We start from the raw sequence: 22,825 nt of genomic DNA on the forward strand, positions 1-22,825 counted from the left end.
GAAGGGTGACATTGTCACAATAACTCTAGGACTCAAGGATTTGTAGTAAAAGTTTGTCAGTGTGCCCCAGGGTCACAATAATTTGCTTCAGAAATCCTACGTATGTTTAAATGTGTGGGTTATTCATTTTTTTGTTGTTGGTTAACTTTGGAAAGTCTGTATAGAGCTGTTACTACAGCCACCATTCTCTGTAATTTTCTAGAAGATGAGTGATTGCCTAGTGAAACAAGCTGAGGAGTCTTAAGTTTTCTGTCCAAATGTCCCCACTCATTTTCCTTTGGCCGCTATACAAAACAGGTTTCCTATTTTGGGGGAAAGCAGCATTGTAGTGAAGGGTTAAGGTGTTACATCCCTTAACAAGGAAGCCTATTTCTACTTGGTATGCTGTTCTAGAAGAACACATCCCTTAAGCCCCCACACCCTCCTGGCCCCTCCTGCATTTCAAATCTAACCCAGGAAATGCTCCTGAAAAGCCTGCCTTTTTTCCTGCTACCCCTACCAAAGGGTAAATTAGGTACCCTTTGGGGGCCCAGACTATACTGTACCTCATCATCTCTGTGTTTCCAGGATCTAGCAAGATGCTTAAACAAGACATCAAGTGAACTTATCAATATAGATTTGGTGAATCAGAAAGAATTTGCAGATTTTTCCTTTGTTGTGTTTTCAAAAAGGGCGGAGTGGGGAAAAGACCATTTGGAGGAATTGAGGTTTTTACCATTCAGATATTAAATGGACAAAATGCTACTCTGTTTCCTTCTTTACTAATCCTGAGTGATGAAGCACATGTGATATGCCTTTAATTCTAAAAATTCATTTCTAAATGAGCAAGTATCTTTCTGTCATATTAAAAAGTGTTTTCATTAGACCACAAACTGTAATGAGTCAAGGTTTTATCTAGCATACAAAAGATACCAGAATATAATTTTTTTTAAATTTCTAAAGCTTTTGATACAGAACCGCAGTAAAAAAGTTTGAGAATTCTTTAAATGTCCTGATGAAATGCGCATGTATATCTTCAGCTCATTTCCAAAACTTACACAAATGAGTCAGTTGACATCTGCTTCTGCTTTTTTTTTTTTTTTTTTTTTTTTTTTAAGGTATAAATGTGAATCTGACTCCTTTTAATCATCTCCAGCACTTTGCCTAAGTAGCCTTTCATGATTTGTATACAAAAGTCACTTCCCAGGAGAGGAAGGCTCTTTAAAGTGTAAGCTGAAGTATACACACGATTAACATGAGAGAGACCTTCGTTTTTGGAAGTAATTTGAAAGAAAATGAGCATGGTTTGAAAAAAAAAGAAAGAAATTGGAACCACATTTTTCAGTTATGTGTAACCAGAAAGGACTGTATCAGTCTTCCTCTATAGTGTATATTTCCTCTGCAGTGTATGCTGTGTGACTTCATCATTTCCAAGAATTTATTTTCATAGAAATAATGTTTAATTGATGCTTTTAAGGCTCATAAGTCCAAAAGTGATATAGTTTCATATCCAACTGTTTTTTAAACATCAGTAAGTAGGAAATACTAATGATATGAAACTGTGGTGATGTTTCCCTGAAGATGATACTCCTGCCAGTCGTTTCTGGGTTACAGAAAGGATGTGCAGGGTGTGCTGTGACTGATAGGGTCATTCTTAGGGACTTCCTGAAGAGCTTGAAGGGTCTGTCTGATTGTGAGTGACCCAGTAAGCTTATGTTTTTAAGATAAAGCTCAGATTTCATTCCTGCCTCTTCCTTCTTTTGTTCTTTTTAGCCCCTCTTGTTACCCTCTTGTTGTTTCTCAGTCATATTTAGCCCAAGTCTCCATCCTTTCTCTCAGTCCCTGTCCTTTGCAGATACCTCCTCCCCCACCCCCACCCCAAGCCAGGGAGACTTGGACAGGTGTGTCCTGCAGTGTGGTCCCGAGTGCTACAGCCACCCTGCAGCTCTGATGCCTGCTCTGCAGAGCCAGACTTCCTGAGCTGTGGTCCTTGGGTCCTCACACTGCTGAACTCTGGACCAACCTCTGTTCCACCTCTTGACAGTACAACCCTTCTCCCAGCAGTTTTTCAGCATGAGCTTCTGGACCACTGTGTGGCTCCACTCCCTAGTCACGGTTCTTTCCTTGATACCTCACAGGACACAGGCATTCCCAGCTGAGGGGGTGGGCTGCTGATAAAGTTTGCCTTTCCTTCCGGTACCTGGAATTGCCTCCCTCAGTCCAGCCCACTTGGCCTCACTCCTCTTGTTTATTTTCTTTTGGAGAACTCCCCCCACGGTGGCTAGAAGGCAGGTCTGTACATGTGGGAATCCCAGTTGTGGCTGAATCTGCCCACGGGCCCAGTTCTCTGAACATTGTTTGGAAGTGAAGAGGTTCTTTTTAGGGTTCCTGAGGCCCTCTGTGGAGCATTGTGACTAACTCCCAAGCTTGCCTCTCAAAGCCTTAAAACTAGGACTGTGGCCAAAATGCTTGAGGCCCTTTTCTTTCCAGCTGCCCAGGGACTACTTGTTGGAAATGCAGATTTTTAGCTCCCTCCCTGGTCAGTCTCTGGGTGGCCTCTGGGCTCCATCCAGCTCTCTGGGCAATTTCTGCACATGCTCACTTGGGACATGCCTCCAGTACACTATACCTGGTGAAGATTGTACAGTGTGCACTCTTCGAAGATTTTAAAAACGGAAGGAATCTCACTTGGAGGCCAGGATCCAAAATATTTACCCCAGCCTTTATTTTTACTGTTAAGGAGTTTGAGCCCAGGGGAGGTGCTATAACTTCTCTAAACCACATAAGTGCTAGAAAGGGAAGTTGGGGACTCTTTCCATCTCCCCTGGTTCCTGGAAAAAGCAGTTCATCAGTGGCCTTGGTCACCTCCCATGACCATTGTAGACTCTGGGATGGTTTGAAATTTGCAGATGTGCAATAGAATAGTAAAAGGATTAGAGCCCCTAAGATGTCTTTTGGTTTGGGTGCTTAACAGAGAACACCGCTCATGTGTTTTCTCATATGTTCACTTGGCAAATAATCTATTGGAGCTTGCTGTTTGATCTGTGTGTATATGGTAAATATTTTTCCAGATAGGAGAATAATTGTATCCGTCTAAGGGAGTGCAAGATTCTTAATCAGGGAACACTTTAAAGTGTTTCTAAGTGACTTGTAGTTGTTTGCTTGTTTAGCGTGGTGGTGCTAAGTTCCCTGTCCCTTGGGGTTTTTCCTTTTCTTTTCCCCTTTTCCCTCACAACTGATACAAACCAGTGCTGGGCTCCAGGCTGCAGCCAGAGTGAGATTTCGAGGGCTGACTAGAACCTGGAAGCTTGGAGTTTTTGTACTTTATACTAAAAGAAGACTGTGGCCCATTTTCATTGTACATTGAAAGATAACAATGAATTGTTGGACTCTTCTGAACTGCTCACTTAAGCCATTTGTAGAAATCCCTTAGTAATCTTTTTAAATTTTTTAAAAAGACTGTATTTATTTATTTATTTATTTATTTGAGAGAGCATGAGAGGGAGGAGGGTCAGAGGGGGAAGCGACTCCATCCTGAGCAGGGAGTCTGATGCCAGACTGGTCCTGGGACTCTAGTATCATGAGCTTAGCCGAAGGCAGTTGTTCAACCAACTGAGCCACCCAGGTGCTCCCTCGGTAATCTGTTTAAGAATTGTTATGTTTTGAGTTCTTAAAATTTGTGCTTTTTCTTTGTTCTTTCTAGAATTGCCCATTTGTTCTTTGTTTATGAATGATTTGTTGGTATGTTTTGGTAGGCGGAACATTTTAGTTGAGAGCAGAAATAATGCTAAGTAACACCTCATTTTCTGAAATCCCATTTGCCTTTGTAAATGAATATATAAAGGCTTGCTCTTCCTTGCATTTAGCCATTTTTACTTGGAACACACCATTCACTTGTTTGACTTTTGAACAGTCTGACACTTTTTAATTGTTTTAAACTGTGAGGGTATATTGTTTTTAGTTATTGCTTTTTTAAAAAGAGACTTCTTGAATGTCAGCCTTGGAATACTGATGAAACTTGGTTTAATTTATTTAGGCATGTAAGTTTGGTCACACCTTCAGCAGTGCTTGTTTCTGGTGCTCAAGGAAGGATTCGGGCATATCTTTTCCTTTGATCAGACATTCCGTGAGACAGTGCCCAGATGTTGCACATTTGAGTATATTCTTGGCAACATATGCTTTACTGTATTGCCTTTAGAAAAAACGTTATAATTTAAAAAAAATGCAAGAATCATAAAATGCACTTTCTAAATCTTTTTAAGATGAATTTTTTTCTTTAAAATTAAAAACATGAAATCTGACTGGAAAAAGCTAAATATTAGATCAGACTTTGTGAAATTGTTAGTATTTTTCAGCTTTTGAGCACATAAATGACATTTTTTGGGATCAACCTAGTAGACCTTCCAAATTAATCTTTGATGGATGATAACGCTAGCAGTCAACACCGGTTCATTATCTCTCACAGCTTTCAAAAAGCTTTGCAGTTGTAGATGTTGCTTTCATTCCAGCTCTTGCTGCTTACTTCCTAAGAAGGCCTTCCTGCTTCTCAGAGCTGTGCAGTGGCTACCCAATTCTTTAGCCCTGAAGAGAGCTTTTGTTCATTAGAATTCCATGGCTGAGATCCAGCAAGTCCGAGGAGAGCCTGTATTTGCCAGCGCTGCTTCCGTTGTTCTCTTTGGCATGAGCAGACACTTGATCTAGTAAAGTACCTCTTCTTTTTACCATAAATGAACCTAGACACTCAATTTCTATCTTAAAAGTTTGTAACATATCTCTAATATATGTGTGAGAGCTCCAAAAGCTCTTTGTTAAAGTGCGTGCATAATGAAGAGTTGAGACGTCTGACCCAGCTCCTAATTGTAATAGTAGCCCCCTTCAATGCAGAGCAAAGCAAAGCAAAACAAAACATGGGTTTTCAGATAGCAGTGATTTTGCATTTGCTTACGAAATTTCCCCTGGTCAGATGCTCGTCTCGTCTTGCCTTTTCTGTGCCGTGAAGCATACTGCTGTTGAAATCCTTTCTGTAATAAGTTATAGGGGTTCCCCCCTCCTTAAAGGACATATGAATAAACATAAGCGTAGTTTCTATTAAAAAGAAATGTAAAAATGTTTCTCACTTTATTCTGTTGCCTTACACAGTCAACTTTTGGAACTCTTGGAAGATTCATATCCCGTCATGTATTTAGAGAATGTGCTCTAGTGTATTTGAAGGCATAGTTGGATGGCAGTGCCCTCTTGTGGGAGAATAACACATTGTTTATTGCATGCTTGGTTAAATTTTAGAGGTTTCTAAATTTCTCTTAAAAATCTGCACGTTTGAAGAATGCCTGGGTGGCTCAGTTGGTTAAACATCTGACTCTTGGTTTTGGTTCAGGTCATGATCTCGGGGTAGAGGGAATCGAGCCCTGCGTCAGCTCTGCTCAGCACTTGGAGTTGGCTTGAGATTGTCTCTCTCCCTGTGCCCCTAACCTCCCTGAGATGACCTTATTTCTTGCTTGGTTAAATCTTAAGAGTGCTTATGTGCCTTCTTTCTTGCAAATAAATAAATCTTTAAAAATCTGCATGAACCAGTATATTTTGCATAAAATATTTTTTCAGCTAGAACCTATTAACTTAATGTTTATTTTTGATCTCTTCCATATTTTAAAAATAAAAAAGTAGGGAGGGTGGTGGAGGTGGTGAGGTGTGAAGTAGAATTGCTCCAGTTTCTGGGTGGGGGAAAAAATGCATTTTTGAGCAGCTGAAAGAAATTAGCATAAGTGGCTCCAAAATTGAGTTTTTGAAGTGTGTATTCCTTACAAAAGCCCCTTAACCCACGCTTTTTTTTTTTTTTTTTTTTTTAAACAAATCAGTGTTACTCTTTCTTAGGGAAAGTTCTCCAGGCAGAGAGGGAGCCAAGATCCCTTCAGGTACCTGAGTCTTCTCAAGTGATAAAATGTAAATCACATCATATTTGCAGTTAAAGTATAGTGTTTGGCCTGGGTATTGACAGAACAGCATCTGAGTCTTAGTTGTTCTGCTCCACAAGGGCAAAGGATTTCATTTCCCCACCCCCAGAAGTGGTGGTATTACCTTTGTTCCAAGATTGTGAGGATTAACTAAGAGAATGTGTGTGCCTGGCACATAAGTAAGTTAAAATATAGTAGCAAGAATGATATTATTTATTGGGTTTTGCTCTTGCTGTTAAAAAAAAAAAGTATAATTTTTTCTGTAATTATTTCCTATTTAGTAATTGTTTAATTAGTGCTGATGGGTTAACTGGGGTCATGGGTCTTAGGAACAGCTGTGTCTGAAGGTCAACTCATAAACCAACATGAACGTTTTGCTGGAAAGGGCTCACCTGAATATTCATTATAACTTTCCCCCTTGTTTTAGTTTAAGGAATTAGATATGGTAGGTTTATATTGTCTATTTATATTTATCCATGGTCATTTAAGGAAGTAAATACATTTTGTGTTAAGACTTTCTTAAACATACTACATTTCAGGCATTTGCAATTTAATCTTAAAATATGTAATGTTTAACAAGCACCTTTAACCAAATTGACTTGTTAATGCGTTAAAACTTATTGGTGTCAAGAGTTTTAAATATCTTCATTTTAAAATGCTTTAATAAATATATAAACATACTAATGAATATGTTGTAGTAACAAACATACTGTCTATTTGTGTATGAAATGCAAGCTTACCCAAACCAGTAGTAGCCCACCTACTCTGAAGGCAGGGCTAAGGAGTAGCCCCGCCTGCCTTGGGCTATCCAGGAACCCCCTTTCCCACCTGCCCACATCTCAGAGCACAACTATTTGGTTTCCCTTTTGGGTTGTAGATGGATTTGTCACTTCAGGCTTCAAAAAAAAAATTCCATTTGGAGCCCCAGCATGGGGCTCGAACCCATGACCCGTAGATTAAGAGTCACGTGCTCTAGGATCTGAGCCAGCCAGGTGCCCTGTCCTTTTAGGCTTTTGGTTGTAACTTATTTTCAGGGCTGGAATTTTGATTTCTTTCTGTTTATTGTAACCTTCCAGAGGCTTTGGGGATCTGCCTTCATAAGCATGACAGTGTCAACTGTCTCTGACTAAAGATACTGATAAGATGAGAAAGAATGGAAGAGGTGCTTAGACTGACTGTACCCCAGCTTGGCTGTGCCCTACCCTGACTGTGCTCTAACCAGACTGTGTTCCAACCTGGCTGTGCCACAGCCTGACTGTACTCTAACCTCGCTGTCTGTAGCCAGACTGTGTTCTGGGCTGTGGCCACCTTATAACATAGAGCTCTGTTGACAGTCTCTGCCTGCTTCCTAAGCTCAATGCCATCCTCACCCCCACCCCAGATGTCTATGCAGGGTCTCTATGAGATTAAAATGATCACAAAACAAGTGTAGGTTTGACTGCATTTCTTTTCTCAGTGCAGTTGTTTAAAAATTCTCCTTTTAGGATTCATTGGTGGGAAGCCGGTAAGGATTAATGAGAGGGCTGAATTAGAGAATATTTTTTAATGCAGTTTTGTTCCTCTGAGGTACATTCAGTAACAGAAACTAGGCCAACAAGTTATTGACAATTAGTGGTCCTTTGGGAATCTGCTTTAATGAATAGATAAGAATGATTTGTAATTAGCATAATAATTATATGCAAATGAATGCTTCTGAATTGCTCTAAAACACTTCTGAACTGTTTAAACAGCCCTCCTGAGATCTTGTTACTCTATTAATTTGTGTAGCAAATCTTTTTTTCATAGATCACGCAAAGATAAACTTCAGTCCAGCCCCTGTCCGAATTATTATGAATTCCAAGGTGGTAGGACCTGAATTAATGAGATTTACTTATACTGTATTAATGGTGCTCTGTGGGAACCTGAAAGGGTGAGGAGTCCTTGGGGAGATGTAATTAAAAATAGGAAAGAAAGCTGCTTATTGCAAATAACTGTTGAAATGAGTTTCTTAAACAAGTTCGTAAATGTTATTTGTCTTTACACCTCTGTTACTCGCTTTTGCAAAATTTAATGCAAACATTTTTTTTTTTAATGGGCTTCCCCTTTGGAGTTTGGCTTGAATTTTGTCAGGTCCAATTAGTTATGCACTAGGGTCAGCGGTGATCGGATCCAGGAACTCCTTGTGTTCCACGTGCCACAGTGTGTACTGAAAAATGAAGGGCATTGATAATAGATGAGGTTTGTTACTGATCTTCGTATTTAATTTGGTCTTTTCCCACTCATCCTGGTCTTTACTTTTAGGATGTGATTAGAGGAAATAAGCTTTGCTAGGTTGAGCAGCAATACCCATGCATTCTAAACTTCGTGATTATCTTTGAGCTATTTGAATAGACACCTAATTAATCATTTTGTGCTAAAGGAAGGCATTTTACAGCAGGCTGCAGGATCCTTATATCTCTCTCAAGTTTTTATTTTTACCCTGTAGAATTGTTTTTTTGTGGGGGTGAGAGGCAGGGGAAATGCCCTTTTATAAGCAGGTGTGGAGGAGTTGCTAATGCTTGTGGTTTGGGCCCTGTTTTCCTCAGCTTACATTTAGCCTCACCTGTGGTAACCCATGCATGGTTCTTTAAGCAGTTTCTGGTATCTGGAGCTCATCTCGATTTTTCCACAAGCTGTCAAGAAACTCCTACCAGTCCCCCACCTCCTACTCACTTCCCCATTCATAATCATGAGTTAAATCTGGGCTCAAGGACATTTAGGTTGGCTCAGCACAGATTTTGTACTTGCATTTTGGGGAACAGCCACTATGCTAAAAGATTCATAAAACTAATATTCTTTGTCTTCAAAATGAATCTGGTTTCTGTTGAGAGTTTCTGTTGAGAGCTGTAGTGAGTAACAGATGTACACCCAAGAGGTAGCACAACTTTTGTATTCCAGTGACAGAAAACGGCTATTTATAAGAATTTAATGAATGTATTCTGTGGCTTCAGCCGGAGACTCAATAAGCCATTTATTTACCATATTATATTTTATTTGTTCTCCAAAGGGTGTCTTGACTTTCACTTGCCTCCTTTTTTTTTTTTTTTAACTTAAATAAGAGTTTTCAATTAAATAGAGTTGTATTAAAACTAATCCGAATCTACCTTATGCTGATACCATTGTGTTTCCCTGTTGTTCGGGCACTAGTGTTGGTGGAGAGAGCAGTGTCTAGGGACATTACACCTAACTTGATAATGATGGTTTTACTAAGCCCTTATCCTGGCCAGGCCTCTGGGCAATACAGATAATTAAAATTTGATCATAAAAAATTTTAAACACAGTGCACCTTAGCAATAAGATTTTTCTACTTTTAAACGTGATTTTAAAACTCATTTTAAAAATACATTTCCTTGGCCTAGTGAATTTGCTTTCTTTTTTTCCCAAGGATTACAGAAAGTGCATAGCAAATTCAGCCTTCAGAATACCCAGGAGCTGAAGACTCAAGTAGGCTACAGCTGTCTTCACCCACAGTATTCTAAAAGAACTAATGAGATGAGAAGTCTGCAGCTGGTGGCAAGCACAATAAACCATGAGCCAAGGGCTTCTCTTCATCAGAGCCTCCCTTTCCCCATGGGATCCCAAAGGAGACAGAATACTAACAAAGCCAGCAGGCTGTCTCATTCCACACTATTGCTCATTTGCAGCTATAATTGGTAGCTGAGGTTGCATTCTGTATGCTGAAACTGTCATACATGAAGGAATATATTTGTTCATTGTGATACGGATATAAGTCGGCCAGTTCTCAAATGCAGAAAGACCAGACTAGATACCCAACAATAAAATTATAGCAAAGACGATTCTGTTAAAAAAAATTAAATGTTTGTTATAAAGGTACAAAACTGAGGTTGTTAAAGCGACACCTGCTTCCTGCTTTTTAATACCTTGCTGCTTAATTCAACTGATTAAACATTTACGTATTCAAACTAACATTAAAAAAAAAAAGGCACAAAAATTCCTAGGTTTTGACAAGATGCATTATCCTCATCTGTCAGGGTTAAGGTGCTATTGTTAATAATTGGGTTCTGTTACATTTTCAGTATAATACCTTTAATATTTGCTGCTTTTTAGTCAAGAGAAAAAAGCCAGGAAGACTTACCTTTGGAGATCTGTGTATGTGTGTATAGTATTTTATATGCACATACTCCCGCCTTACAGGCAGATCTACTTAGATACCCCTGCTGCTGCTTGGTGTTGCTGGAATGTGCTTTGCTTATCTGGCTCTTCTGCCACCTCCTGTGTGGTGTACTAGAGTGAGCTGGGGACGGAGGCTAAGAAGCCCTCGAGTAAGAGAGCCATACCACTTCCTTGCTGGGACTCTGGCCTCCTCATCTTCAGAAAGAGGCTTCTGGGATGGTCTCCAAGGTTGGGTTTTCCTTTATAATTCTCTGAGTTCTTAGTTCAGAAAAGTATCGCTGTGAATAACTGGTACCGGTGATGGGGGCTGGGAAGTGGACTACAGCGGTGTGTTGGGCACAGAGTGGAGAAGTTTTGGAAGCATTATTCCATGTTCTTCATTTAATTAATCTGTCAGATAGGCATTGAGAAGCCCTGAGGTTGTCACCCTGGTGGGGAGCTGGGATTGGGAAGGGCCTGAAGGAGTGTTGTCAGTGAAGTCTGTCTGATGCACCTGTTCGTTTTCACCCTCACTGGGGCCATAATCGTGTGGTAGTTCTGCAGGCTCCATCTTATCAGTTCTAAGGTTCCACTGCCCTCTTCTCACATTTTAATACATTTGAAATTAGGGTTTGTCTTCCAGCTGTGGCATATTTTATTGGCTGAGTGTGTTCCTTCTTAATGGCAATAGAAAATGATGGAGCATCCTCTCACTGCCATCCTCTCAGATTTGAGAAATGTGATATTTACTCTTCAGCGTGTGCCAGGCTCCATAATATCTCAGATTTTGCATTAAAAAGAATATTTTGAATGGCATACCCACGTGAGGTCACACCTGAGACAGTTTAAAAAAAAAAAAGTATTTTCCCTTTAAATGGTATGAAATATAAAACACTTGTCAGGCCTCTGGACATTATAGAGATAATTATAACAATCATAAAAATTTTTAACATACACTTTAGCAGTTAAGGTTTTTCTACCTTTAAACATGATGTTAAAACTCATTTTAAGAATACATTTCTTTGGCTCGTTTCGCTTGATTTCGATTCTGAGTATAATTCGCTCCATTCTCTGTTGGCAATTAATCTGTGCTCTCTGGGGTTTCCGTTATCTTTTCTTTGTTTGCCTCTCTTTCTTTCCCTCAGCCCAACTGTGACTTCTAGGAGCTAGCCCCGAGTAAGTGTTGGTTCTCCTTACATCCTCAGACTCCTCGGACTACCTCATAGTATCTTGCTTGCTGCCTTCCACGTGTGGTGGCTATGGAAATAAATAGACCTCGATGGAGGGAGATGGTGTCAAAAGTGATTATTTGATAGAATGTTAAATATTTTCAATTTTGGAGAAAAGTGAGATTGTGTCTAGGTTTCAGTTCTAGGTGTCAGCTAGAGAAAATGTTTTCTGGCACCACGTGATTATTTACGTTAATTTGCAGGATGGCGGAGTCTGCACTGTGAACCCAGGTCTTGAGACCACCTGTCCAGTTGGTTCTTTTCTCAGCAGTGAAGTTGTTAATTTTGAGGGTGCGGCACTAAATTGGAATTTAAGAACTTGTGTTAGTTGACAGTAATTGAACTTTCTGCTGATGTGCCCAGACACACGAGTAACTCCCAATTCTCCGACTCCTTGCAGACGGCTTTTCCTGGGTCACTGTTCCTGGATAATGCTGACTGACCTCATGCCTGTGGCTGCACTGCACTGCGTCTTGTAAAGCACTAAGACCCAGTGTAGCCAGCTAACTGTGCTTGTTTAATAATTATGGTACACTGTTGGGGGCCTTTCTGAAGTTTGTTTTCTACTCGAACTTCACATTTTTCCTTCTTAACACTATTTACCTATAACTTTGTCAATAATTATTTGCATGTCATGTACATTTCCTGAGTAAGTGTTGAATCTTGAGCTGCTGCTTCTCAACATGTTTTCTTTGATTTGTGAAAGTTTGTCATATACTTTGGAGTCTGTTCAATGCTTGCTGTTTTCTCTAGAACAATGACTTTTCATATTTCACTTGTATGGGATTTCCCCCAAAATATGTGGTCCTTTCCATGAAGGCCATGAAGGACCCCTGGCTGAGAAATTCTATTCAAGAAGGCAGGGGCTCTCCTTTTGTGGGATTTTCAACTCACCAACTGACCTCTGCTCACTGGTACCATTAAAACTCATTTATTTTTTTGAATCTGGACTTTTGCTCTTCAAAGGGAGTTTTTTCCTATCGCTGGATTGTTTGTGTATATGTGTGCAATGACAGAAGAACTTTTGTAAAGCAGGCAGGCTTAAAAAGATTTACTTCTTTCATTTCCTCCATTCTTTATGGAAGAGGATGTTAGGGAAATAGAATTGACACACACTATAGAACTTTGCTTAAAAGTTCTATAAAAGTCTTAGGGCCATTCTCCTGTGACATGATATACCTGAGTTGGTCCCATCACAGAGTCATAAGCCTTTCTCTCACCTTCTATGACAATGAGGAGCTGCCATGAGAACAGTCCCTCTTCCATGAGCAGGCCAAAGGATTTGCACTTTATGGATCTCTGGACGAGGGTTTGTAGAGGCTGGCTTTGTCGTGAGGCATCAGGCACAGACCCAGCCATGAAAGAGATGGGGGTGTTGCAGGATCAGGAGTTCAGTCTGCGTTCTCAGCCACAGTAGTCGCTCTTGGTCATCACCTCTGGGTATTGTCAAGACTGGGATGGGTACCTTTTATTTCTCGAATATGACTATATACGTATCAAAATGTTGAAACTGTTTAATGTGGGAAGATTTGTTCATGGAGATAGCTGTTCAGTAACCTGTGGTTTGCTCATCAAGACTTTTTTGACTAAATATTATGTAGTTGTCTGGCCTTAACATGATAGTATAAAGCAAAGAGAACCAAACCATCACTTAATGTTGTAATGAACTATTTTGCTACGTTTACACAAAAGCACAGCAGGTGTTACCAGTTTCTGTCCCATGTTTTAGTAGCGGCAAAGAGCTGTTCTGGCAAGGTTAAAGAATTTTCTCTGAGTTTCTTCTCTGCCTCTGACTTTGTTTTGCTTTGCAGGACTACAAAGCTGATGAAGACCCAGCATTATTCCAGTCAGTCAAGACCAAGAGAGGCCCTTTGGGACCCAACTGGAAGGTACTGGCTGCTGACCTTTCTGACAGGCAGAGTCTTGGCAACAGACCACTTGACAGGTCCCAAGTCTGGAAGAGCTGGTGATGTTTAAGTGAAAAATAGAAATGGCACAAAAATAGTTTTATTTGTGATAAGGACTTACAGCCAGTTGCAGTTGGCCAGCAAGTCTGTGCTGTATTAACAAACAGAACACAGCCAGACTGTCACTTTCAGCATAATGTTATTCTGATAACTCTTAAAAGAGACAAGTGATTTAGTCTTTTGGGATTGTAATGTTCTCTTTTGAGACTTGAAGCAGTACAAAAATCCATGTTAAATGAAGGTTTATAGTTTAAATTTAGTCTTAGTAAAAACTGAACAAGTTGCCCTCACCTAAGCTCATGTTCCTGGCCTTTTAATAGTTACATTCTGGAAACCAGGACACCAGAGAACAATTTTGATGGCAGTAGTCGTTTTCTAATAAAGAACACATCCTTACTTTATTCATGGGAGTAGGAAAAGCAATGTCAAGATAATCATTTAAATTGCTATAGAAATATAATATATTTTAAAGATATCCACTAAACTAAATGACAGACCCTTAAAGACAGCCTTAATGTGGTGATGGCAAGTTATTACAGTTAATTTGACAGGAGCAGAGGAACATTAAAACCTAAACATGCCCAAAGCAGATTTCTACCAACGTGTTTTAACTTGGTAACTAATCTCTTCATGCTGATGCCAGTCACTGGTCATCGATAAAATATGTCTGGGTGCTAGTTGTTGTTTGCAGAAAGAGGATTACTATAATTGCCCCACAAATAACCCATTGAGTGGTTCTCCGTGGGTGTTGGATTGTTTTGCAGACTGTTTTGCACATCAGCTAAAATGAAGAGTGGGTCTGACTTTGTTCTATAAGAAATGATTCATAATTACCTTAATTTTGCATTTGTTCTCTGTTTAGAGTTTAGTTCAAGATTGTCCCAATTGAATGGTCATGGCAAGAGACTTTTAACTTTAAGTCCCAGGAAATGATCTATGTTACTTATAAATTAAGGGACAGATTTGGTATGTGTGATCCAAATTTCAGTGACTGGATTTAAAGAATTTCCCCACCCTTTTGCAGATTTCTAATTGTGGACTTTACAACTCACACTGAGTCAGAGCAGAAGTCTTTCCCCTTTGAGATTTAACCTGGCCTTCCAAAAAAGCAGGTCGTGTTGGAGCATAGATGGGTGGCACTTCAAAGTCAGCCCTATCTTCTAGAAGGCTGTCTTGCTCCATTAAGTCCTAATGCTAGCTAACAATGCTTTTACAGGGACTAGAGAGAGAGAGCAAAGTTGAGACTAATTTCCAACCTTTTAGAACTTGGAATATGATTTTTATTCCTTTTTTATTTATGATTTTTACTCTTAACCAACATTGCTTTGTCTTTTATCATCAGTGATTAATTAAAATTCTAGAATAGGTTTAGTTTTTGGAAATGTGAAATTTACATTTTTTTTACGTCACATTATAGCATTCTTCCCCATTTTGTGTGTGTGTGTGTATGTATGCACGTGAGACAGTTGCTTATTATTTCTCTGAGAGGATGCTGGTTGAGTGATCCCTTTCTACCCATTTATCTCTAGGTTATTAACTTCAGCCAAATGATGTAGCTACTCTTAAAAGTGGAGTTGCTGCTTAACTGAATTACATTGAATTTTCACAATCCCAGAAATAACCAGTAGTCTGTCATTGTCTGCCCTCACCTCACCCCCTGCTCCCTGCCCCCGTCTCTGCAGTTTCTCTTTTTGAGGTTTCATTTATCCGTGGTCAACTAAATTCTGGAATTAGTTGTTCCTTCTGAGGTCAGAAGGTCAGTGGTAGTCTGACGCTGCATCACAGTGCCTGCGTTGTTCACCTCACTTCGTCTCACCGTGTAGGCATTCTATCATCTCACACCATCACGAGATTCTTCGTGAGCTCAGTACAAGAAGATACTTTGAGAGAGAGAAAGACCACATCGTGTAACTTTTATTACAATATTTTGTTGTAATTGTTCTGTTTTGTGATTAGTTGTTGATGTCTCACTGTGCCTGATTTATAAATCAAACATGAGCATAGGTATGCACATATGGGAAGAAACATAGTATATATAGGGTTTAGAATTACCCGTGGTTTCAGGCCTCCACTGGGGGATTTTGCAGCATACCCCCCACGGATAAGGAGGACCTGCTAAATTATACCATCTGCTTACTCCTTTCAAGGAAAATAAAGAGTAGAAAGGATGATGGTAACTGGTAGTTCAGCATGTAGAAAACTGTGGACTGACTTGATCTTGATCTTGATCTTCTCGGCGGCTCCTGTCTCCGGCAGGCCCAGTTTGTCAGTAATTGTACTCCTTATGGCACTGCGTGCAGCACTAGGTGATAGTTGCAGATTTCTGTGCTTCTGAAATAGGAGAGAAGGCAAGGAATACATGGTAATTAGGGCAAAAAGGATGAAGAAATCCCGTTCTGGACCCACTTACCCCAGTGTGTGTGTGTTGGAATGTTCCTGTGTCAGAGCTGCTTCATAGCTCTGCAGCTGCTTGAGAGGCCTTCCAAGTGCCATCTCACCCTCACTCTTCAGTCTCCCTTCCTGTGGCCCCTCGGGAGAAACTCCCCTTATAGGAACATATTCATAAGTCTCGTCAGCACTAAGTGCAAACTCTGTGATCTCTTTGAAACTTTTCCTTACTTATCCCACATTGGGGTGTGTTCTTCTGACCTATTGCAGTATTTACTGCTTGTCTGTACCAGACTGGAGAGTGGAAAAGAAACTTCTCCTTTGGTGCCAGGCACTATGCAAGGTCGTGTTTAATCTTCACGACCTTCCTGTGGGGTAAGTACAACTGCTTCATTATATAGATGAGAAACTTGGTCAGAGAAACACAGTTAATAGCTGTAGCAGAAACAGCCGGATGTCTCCCATTTCTATAGCACTTGATTGAGGGCTTGGCACAGAGATGTGTAATGTTTAGAGACATAGCAGTTTCTGACTCAGAAGCCCATGACTCCCCAGTCACCAGTGCATCTTTTATGCCCTGTTGCCTCAAGGCACTTGTATGGCTCTCTGTATTCATGGTTATTTGCCAGGTATCAGTTGTATGTTTCCAGTGGTCAGGGAGTCTGTGGGTGAAATCCATTCCCTTATCCCATATGTTACAAGCTGTGAGTTCAGTAACTCAGTCCTAGCTCTGGGTCTTGGTTTCCACATCTCTGAAATGGGAAGGATGTTATAACTGCCTCAGAAGGTTGTTGCCCGGCCTGAACGAAGTAAGGAATGTCATATTCCCAGCGGAGAGGAAGCTTTGGTCTTTAGGAATGAAAAGTCTCATCATACCTAGGGGTTGATTACATCTATGCATAAGCTACCCTGTTTATGACACAGTTATTCCTTGTCTCTGTTTAGTCTCTAGGGCTTCCCTCATTCTAGTATCTGGGAGTTGTCAAACTCTTCCTGACTCACCTGTCCATACCCTTTATGGTTATGCGTATTTAATGAGTGCTTGGCTTGGGTCAGCCATAAAGCAGAGGCTGCATAAAGTCGAGGGAGTCTTTGCTAGCAGAGAATCATGGAGATGCCAGGGAATAGATTTTCATATTTTCCAATTGGGCAATAGATACTCATATTTTCCAATTTCCAGGGTTCCCCCCCCCATGGTATGATACATACCTTTTGTTTTTTGAAAACTTCAGGCCCAGAGATGTTGGCCTTAGTTATATATTCATTTTTCCTCTGAAAAGATAATTTTTTAAAAATCTGAGTACATGAATTCTGTTTTGTTAAGTAGTGTTCAACATTTAAGTGATTCTGTGCTTAGTAATAGAATGATTTATAACCTGATAAAGATTTTTATTACTTCAAGGTAAATTTGTACATTTCTTATGGATTTAAATGTTTATTTTGTTATAGCACTGCATGCACATGCATGTGTATGTGTACATGCTTTGGTTTCTTTTTGGTTTTGAGGGCTTTGTGTGTATTAAATCATGGGTATGACTGCCTATTCTAATGGCTTATCAAAAACAACATACATTTGGATTCCTTGAGCTTTCCAGTTTACCTCCTCCGAACTGAAGAGTTGTCATTTTAGCAAATTGAAATACCATCTTTGAAGATTATAGTGTCATTTTAATTCTATGGCAAGGCCTCATTTCTTTCTTCATTTAATCTAGACTCCTCATGAATACTTAAGCTTCTGTGTCTACATATATAAGATAGTTAATAGTTAGGCCTCTATAGGAGGCTTTGCCAAAGTATCTGGCCCTTAGAGTACTTGACATGTCTCGAAAGAGTCATCTTGCGTCTGAACATTGAGGTACAGGGGATCAGGTCAAATGAAGGTACTGATCTAGAAATTGGGATTTTTATGTTATCTTTATATGTGTATTACGTGCTCTGTCTAACCATAAAGACATGTCGTGTTAATGTTATAATTCCACTCTGGAACAGAAGCTCTGGCAGTTGGAGCTTTCACAGCATTATGTCATGCTGTTTACCTGCTCAGTCCTGCTTCAGACTCATTTTAGAATTACCAGAGAGCCTGTTCTGGATCCTTCAAGCTAGTTGGATGGTAGCCATCTTTGTAGGTTATAGGGGCGCTAATTTGTTCCCTGCCCTGCTACCAAGACTCCTTTCTCCTCCCGCCTCATATCTGTGGAAAGAAGTGGGAACCTTGCTTGTCAGTGGCCTAAACTAAAGATACATCAAGGTCCTGTTGGCCAGGGATGGGAAGAATGGAAGTGGGGTGAGGGAGAAAAGTTACAGTTCAGTTGTGGAAATCTCTTTGAGATAGAGGTTGGTGAGAACATAGCCCAGAGAGTCCTCAGGAGGCTGATGAGCACTGACAGCCCCCCAAGGAGAGAGACTGAGGGTGCTCTCCTGAGGTCCTCATCTAGACATCACTGTGAGTTCCAGGAAGGATGTGAAGACATTTAAAACATGTTCCCTCCCTAGAGTCTCACTTTCAAAAATCTATAGTGGGTGACATAAAGATGCTTAATAATTAGTTTCTGGTTAGACCACATGTGGATTATGTATAATAAAGCAGACCTTAAAACATGGCTGTTTTGTTTGTTGAGCATCTGGTTTGGAAAATAGATATTTTTGTTTTGTTTTGTTTTTTAAGATTTTATTTATTTGACAGAGACACAGGGAGAGAGGAACACAAATAGGGGGAGTGGGAGAGGGAGAAGCCGGCTTCCCATTGAGCAGGGAGGCTATGCGAGGCTTGATCCCAGGACCTCGGGATCACAACCTGAGCCAAAGGCAGGCGTTTAACAACTGAGCCAACCAGGCACCCCGGAAACTAGGTTTTTAATACATCGTAAAATATAAGTAACACTTGGTATGTATGAATTATTTAACACCTACAGAGGACACCAAAAAAACTGTTCCAGGTCTTCAAGAAGCTGAGTGCCCCAGGAGTGATACATGATTAGTTCTCACCTTATCTTGGGCACTGAATGCCTTTGTTATCAGGCAGCACCAAAGGATTCAGGCTTGGACAGATGGAGTGTCTTACTTGAGTTCGAGAGGTGACTTGACAGGATGGGCCCCTTGCAGAGTTCTCACTGACACTGTCAGGGACGATGTTTTCTTCATGGGTATTATCTGAAGGGTGAACTTGTGGTTTCGCTTGTATATAGTGTCATTCCTAGAGTAATTGGCCACAAGCATGAAGGACATGTCAGAGTTCTGATTAGTAAAATGGGTGTGAGTGACTACAAAAATACGAAGTTTGGAGACATGGAAAATGTGACTGACTGTCCTGCCCAAGGAAGAAGGCTTTCCTTTTTATTTTCGTTTTGCCTATTTTCATGAAACTAGTTTAACCTGTGATTAGTTCCATCTTTTGAACTTTGATTTCACATTTGCTTACTCCATTTAACACTTCCCATTTGCCCAGTCAGTTAGGAATCTTCCACTTCTGAACCCTACTGAAGGCCTTTGTTGGTGACCTTTCTCATGGTACTTTTTGTGTCTCATGATGGGGTACTGGTTTATGTGCTCACCCTGTCTTCCTTCCCCACCTCCTTTGTCCCCTTGTATACACTGAGTTTTCAGCCATAGGCTCTGTGTCTTCTGAACTACTTAATATGGTGCACTGCCTAGCACAGAGGTTTGCTCCTGGGAGAGGCTTATTAGTAAGTATTTGCTGGATTCAGGTTAACTGCCTTAAAGCAAATAAAACACAATCAAATGTTGGACTTGCTCTATACTTACAAAGAATATAATGCCCACTGTAGGTATGTCCCAGTGGCTACCAAAATCTAAACAAAACTGGGGGAATGGTATGGCTGAGTTAGGAATTGGGTTTTGCTTGAGTTTTGCTACACATACTTCACATATATTCTGTAATCTTCTGTTGATATTTACTGATGCATGCACTGGCAACAGCCCCAGCAGTGCATTTATTTTTAACTTTCTAAGTGAAATCTGGGTTGGAAACTTAACATTATGAAATCAACAGTTGAAATTGAGCATTCAGATTGTCTAAAATTGAAAAATTAAAATATGAAGGCAATGTGAGCCTACCAGAAATGCCTGTGTCCTTCCAAAGTATTAACTCTGATTAACTGTAGCACATACCAATTCCATCTTCATCCCAACGCATTTTAGGTAGGAAAAAGTGTGTGGAGTTGCCATGTAGCATGGAACTATAAGAGGACCACATTTTCAGAAAATGAGTTCCCAGAATGCCTTTGGGTTTGTTTTGTTTTTTTCTAATTGTCTTTTACATTTGTTTATATTTGTTTGTCACAGATACAAGAAACTAGTTCTTGTGAATAACGTGGTCTGATTGCTCACCATTCCAGTCACACACGCTGTGTTTTGTTTAGTTCTGTTGCGTGGCTCCAGTATACATTCCTCTCCCTCAGGCCCAGTCCGCATACCTCAGAGTAACCTAATACGCGTTGTTAAATTAAAAACACAATTTGAGTTTGGGGGTTTCATTTATGGTTAGAAACATGAAATGTAAGGAATTCAGTGAATACACAAACTAAATACAATTTTGGAAACGTTTTCACAGCTAGCTTATGCTTGCTGTTTTACAGATGAAATTTAAATTATGTCGAGATGAGTCATAATTTGGGGTTCTTCAGTTAGCTCAGGGTTTTCATTTAAAACTTGTGACTGTTCTTGTCTTTTGGTGACCAACCAGTCTGTACATTTTATTTTCAACTGCTCTTTTAAATTTTCATGCTTTAATCTATATACAACTCATATTTATCAGTGAAATAATTGTATTTACTTCTAGATTTAGGAAAGAGTGACTCCTGTCTTTAAGTTTGGAAATGTTAAGTTTGGGTTGTGTTGGAATGTGGTGAATGATCTGAATTTGGATTTTGGCTTTATGTGCCTTGGTTTTTTTGTTTGTTTGTTTTTGTTTTTTGTTTTTTAACCTGATGGAAGAGGAAAGAGAAAACATTTGTATTGTTTAAGGCTAGAGAGGAAGCTCTGCTCGGCCCCAGTGAGCCTCCTGAGAGCTGAGCAGACAGACTGGAACTCCTTTGGGTTCTCTGGATCCTAGAACATTCCTCTGAATGTGGAAGCCCAAATATTTGCCCTGTTGAGATTGTTTACATTTTAAAAATTACACATTTTTTCACAAGAATATTCCTAATAACTTCAAAGAGTGTATTTTATTCTGCATGTGTACCTCGTTTTTACTTTAGAAGTTTAAGATTAGGAAAAATGTAGTATGGACTGGACTGAAGTTAGATATTTAAATCTTAATTTAGCTTTTAGCTTGATTTTGTGTAGCTTTTATTTATTAAACATCAAAATGAAAAGAAGCAGGAAAACATTTAGATTGTTTATAGTCAAAGAAGAATAAAGATTTGAACTAGTACCCAAGGCAATTTAGGGCAAAATACTTTGTCCTAAAATGCTCAGCTTAGGGCAAAAACTTCTGTAGTGTATTTTTGAAGCATAATTTTTTTCTTATTACAAAATGATATATATTAAGTTTTGAAAATAAAGAATTATACACAGAAGAAAGTAAAAATCAATTAGTGTTTCACCATTTAAGTATTGCTATTTATTATATTTCCTGATTTATGTAGTTTTGTTAATAAGTGTTTATGCCATGCACAGATACCTGTTTCTGTTCAGATTATGTCTTTTTAAAAAAATGAACATTCTTTAAAAAGATGGTTTTTAGTGGCTGGTTGCACAGTAACCCATCGATAAGTCCAAGTTTTTGCGATTATAAATAAATCTGTAGTGTTTTTCCTTACCTGATGAACTGGGATACATTTCTGAAAGTGGAATTGCCGAGTTAAAAGATACGTGGTACACATAGGAAATGAACAGCTTTAAGGCTCTGTAATGATGTGGGGTCAGATTTTACCCCAAGAAGATGGTGCCAAAAGTATCATTTCAGCTTTTACTTAACCACATCTAGGCAATTTCTCTATTTTTGGTTTCACCATTAAGTATGGAAACCTTTTTTTTTTTTTTTTAAGTGATCCCTACACCCAACGTGAGGTTCGAACTCAGGACCCCAAGACCAAGAGTCACATGGTCTTCCAACAGAGCCCACCAGGTGCCCCTAAGTGTGGAGACTTTTTAAGTCATTTTTTAATTTAACCATTAGTCTTAAGGCCATACATAGCTCAAATTAAGAGGAGAATTGTATGAGTCATTTTAAGACCTGAGACCTTGACTGTCGTATATATTAATAATGAGAAAAACACAACTTCTGTGTTCTCAGCTCGCTCTTCTGGTTATTTGAGGTTATGTGCCTCATGCTGTAAGGTGTTGATACTACAGAGAATTAGGCCAAGAAATAAAGGCAGCAGGCTCTTCATTTGCTTGTATGTTCTTTAATTGGTACATACTTCCCCAATTTTTCTTCTCTTTAATAACTACTTACAACTTTCATGGAAAACAAAAAGCCAGTGAGACTGGAATACACATTTTAGATCTAGGGAAGATAGTTCAGAGAACAGGTTCTTTTTGTCCCCCACTTAAACTAAATTTTATAGATGAGTGTTAGTTTGTAAATTACCAGTATTACCTTAATTGATTTGAACAGACTGCCAGAGTCACTAGATAGAATGTGAGAAACAGACTTAGGTAATTGTTAAAGTCCTGTGTGTCCTGCTCTTGGATCCCAAGTGTGGTATGGACATATTTGTATTAAATTTACTCTTTAACTAGAACCATGCTTCATCCCACTGCTTTTATAAAATGGTAGGAGAATTCTGAGGAGTTGGTGTTCTGCTGAAAACACCCAAGGATTTTGATTAGCACAAGGTGTGCAATGATTTGGAGTTTCGGAACGAAGCCATCAGCCACCGTAATTAATAGGACCTTGGAATGTTCCATCTGGAAGTTATCTTAGGGCTAATGAGTGGTGCATCAGAGGTTCTCAGCCGTGGTGGGAATTTAGCCCAAGTGCATGGGCAGGAGGATATTGCACTAAGCCCATTATAGAATAAAGTGCAAAATTAAAATGTTAAGACAGGCCATCAGATGCCAAGGACATGTGCTTACTGCCTGTAGCACTGGGCCACCCCTGACCCTGGACTAAGTAAGTTCACTCATCCTTCCTTTTAGTATCCTATCAGTGGAGGATGAAAAGTTGAACCTTTCCTTTTACTGACTGAGAAATAAGGCCCAGAGAGGTTAAGGATCC

General features: G+C 39.6%; 1 protein-coding gene across 2 annotated transcripts in view; it reads left to right on the plus strand.

Annotated features, from left to right (window-relative positions):
- Positions 1-22,825, plus strand: part of PITPNB (phosphatidylinositol transfer protein beta) — a 64,453-nt gene that overhangs the window by 29,850 nt on the left and 11,778 nt on the right. For both annotated transcript variants that reach the window (XM_044244014.1, XM_044244015.1), the window contains exon 8: positions 13,099-13,176. In XM_044244014.1, the coding sequence (XP_044099949.1) occupies positions 13,099-13,176 (78 nt within the window). The remainder of the gene's footprint in view (positions 1-13,098; positions 13,177-22,825) is intronic.

The sequence above is a fragment of the Neovison vison genome, chromosome 3 (genome assembly GCF_020171115.1).
Source record: "Neovison vison isolate M4711 chromosome 3, ASM_NN_V1, whole genome shotgun sequence".
Classification (NCBI taxonomy): domain Eukaryota; kingdom Metazoa; phylum Chordata; class Mammalia; order Carnivora; family Mustelidae; genus Neogale; species Neogale vison.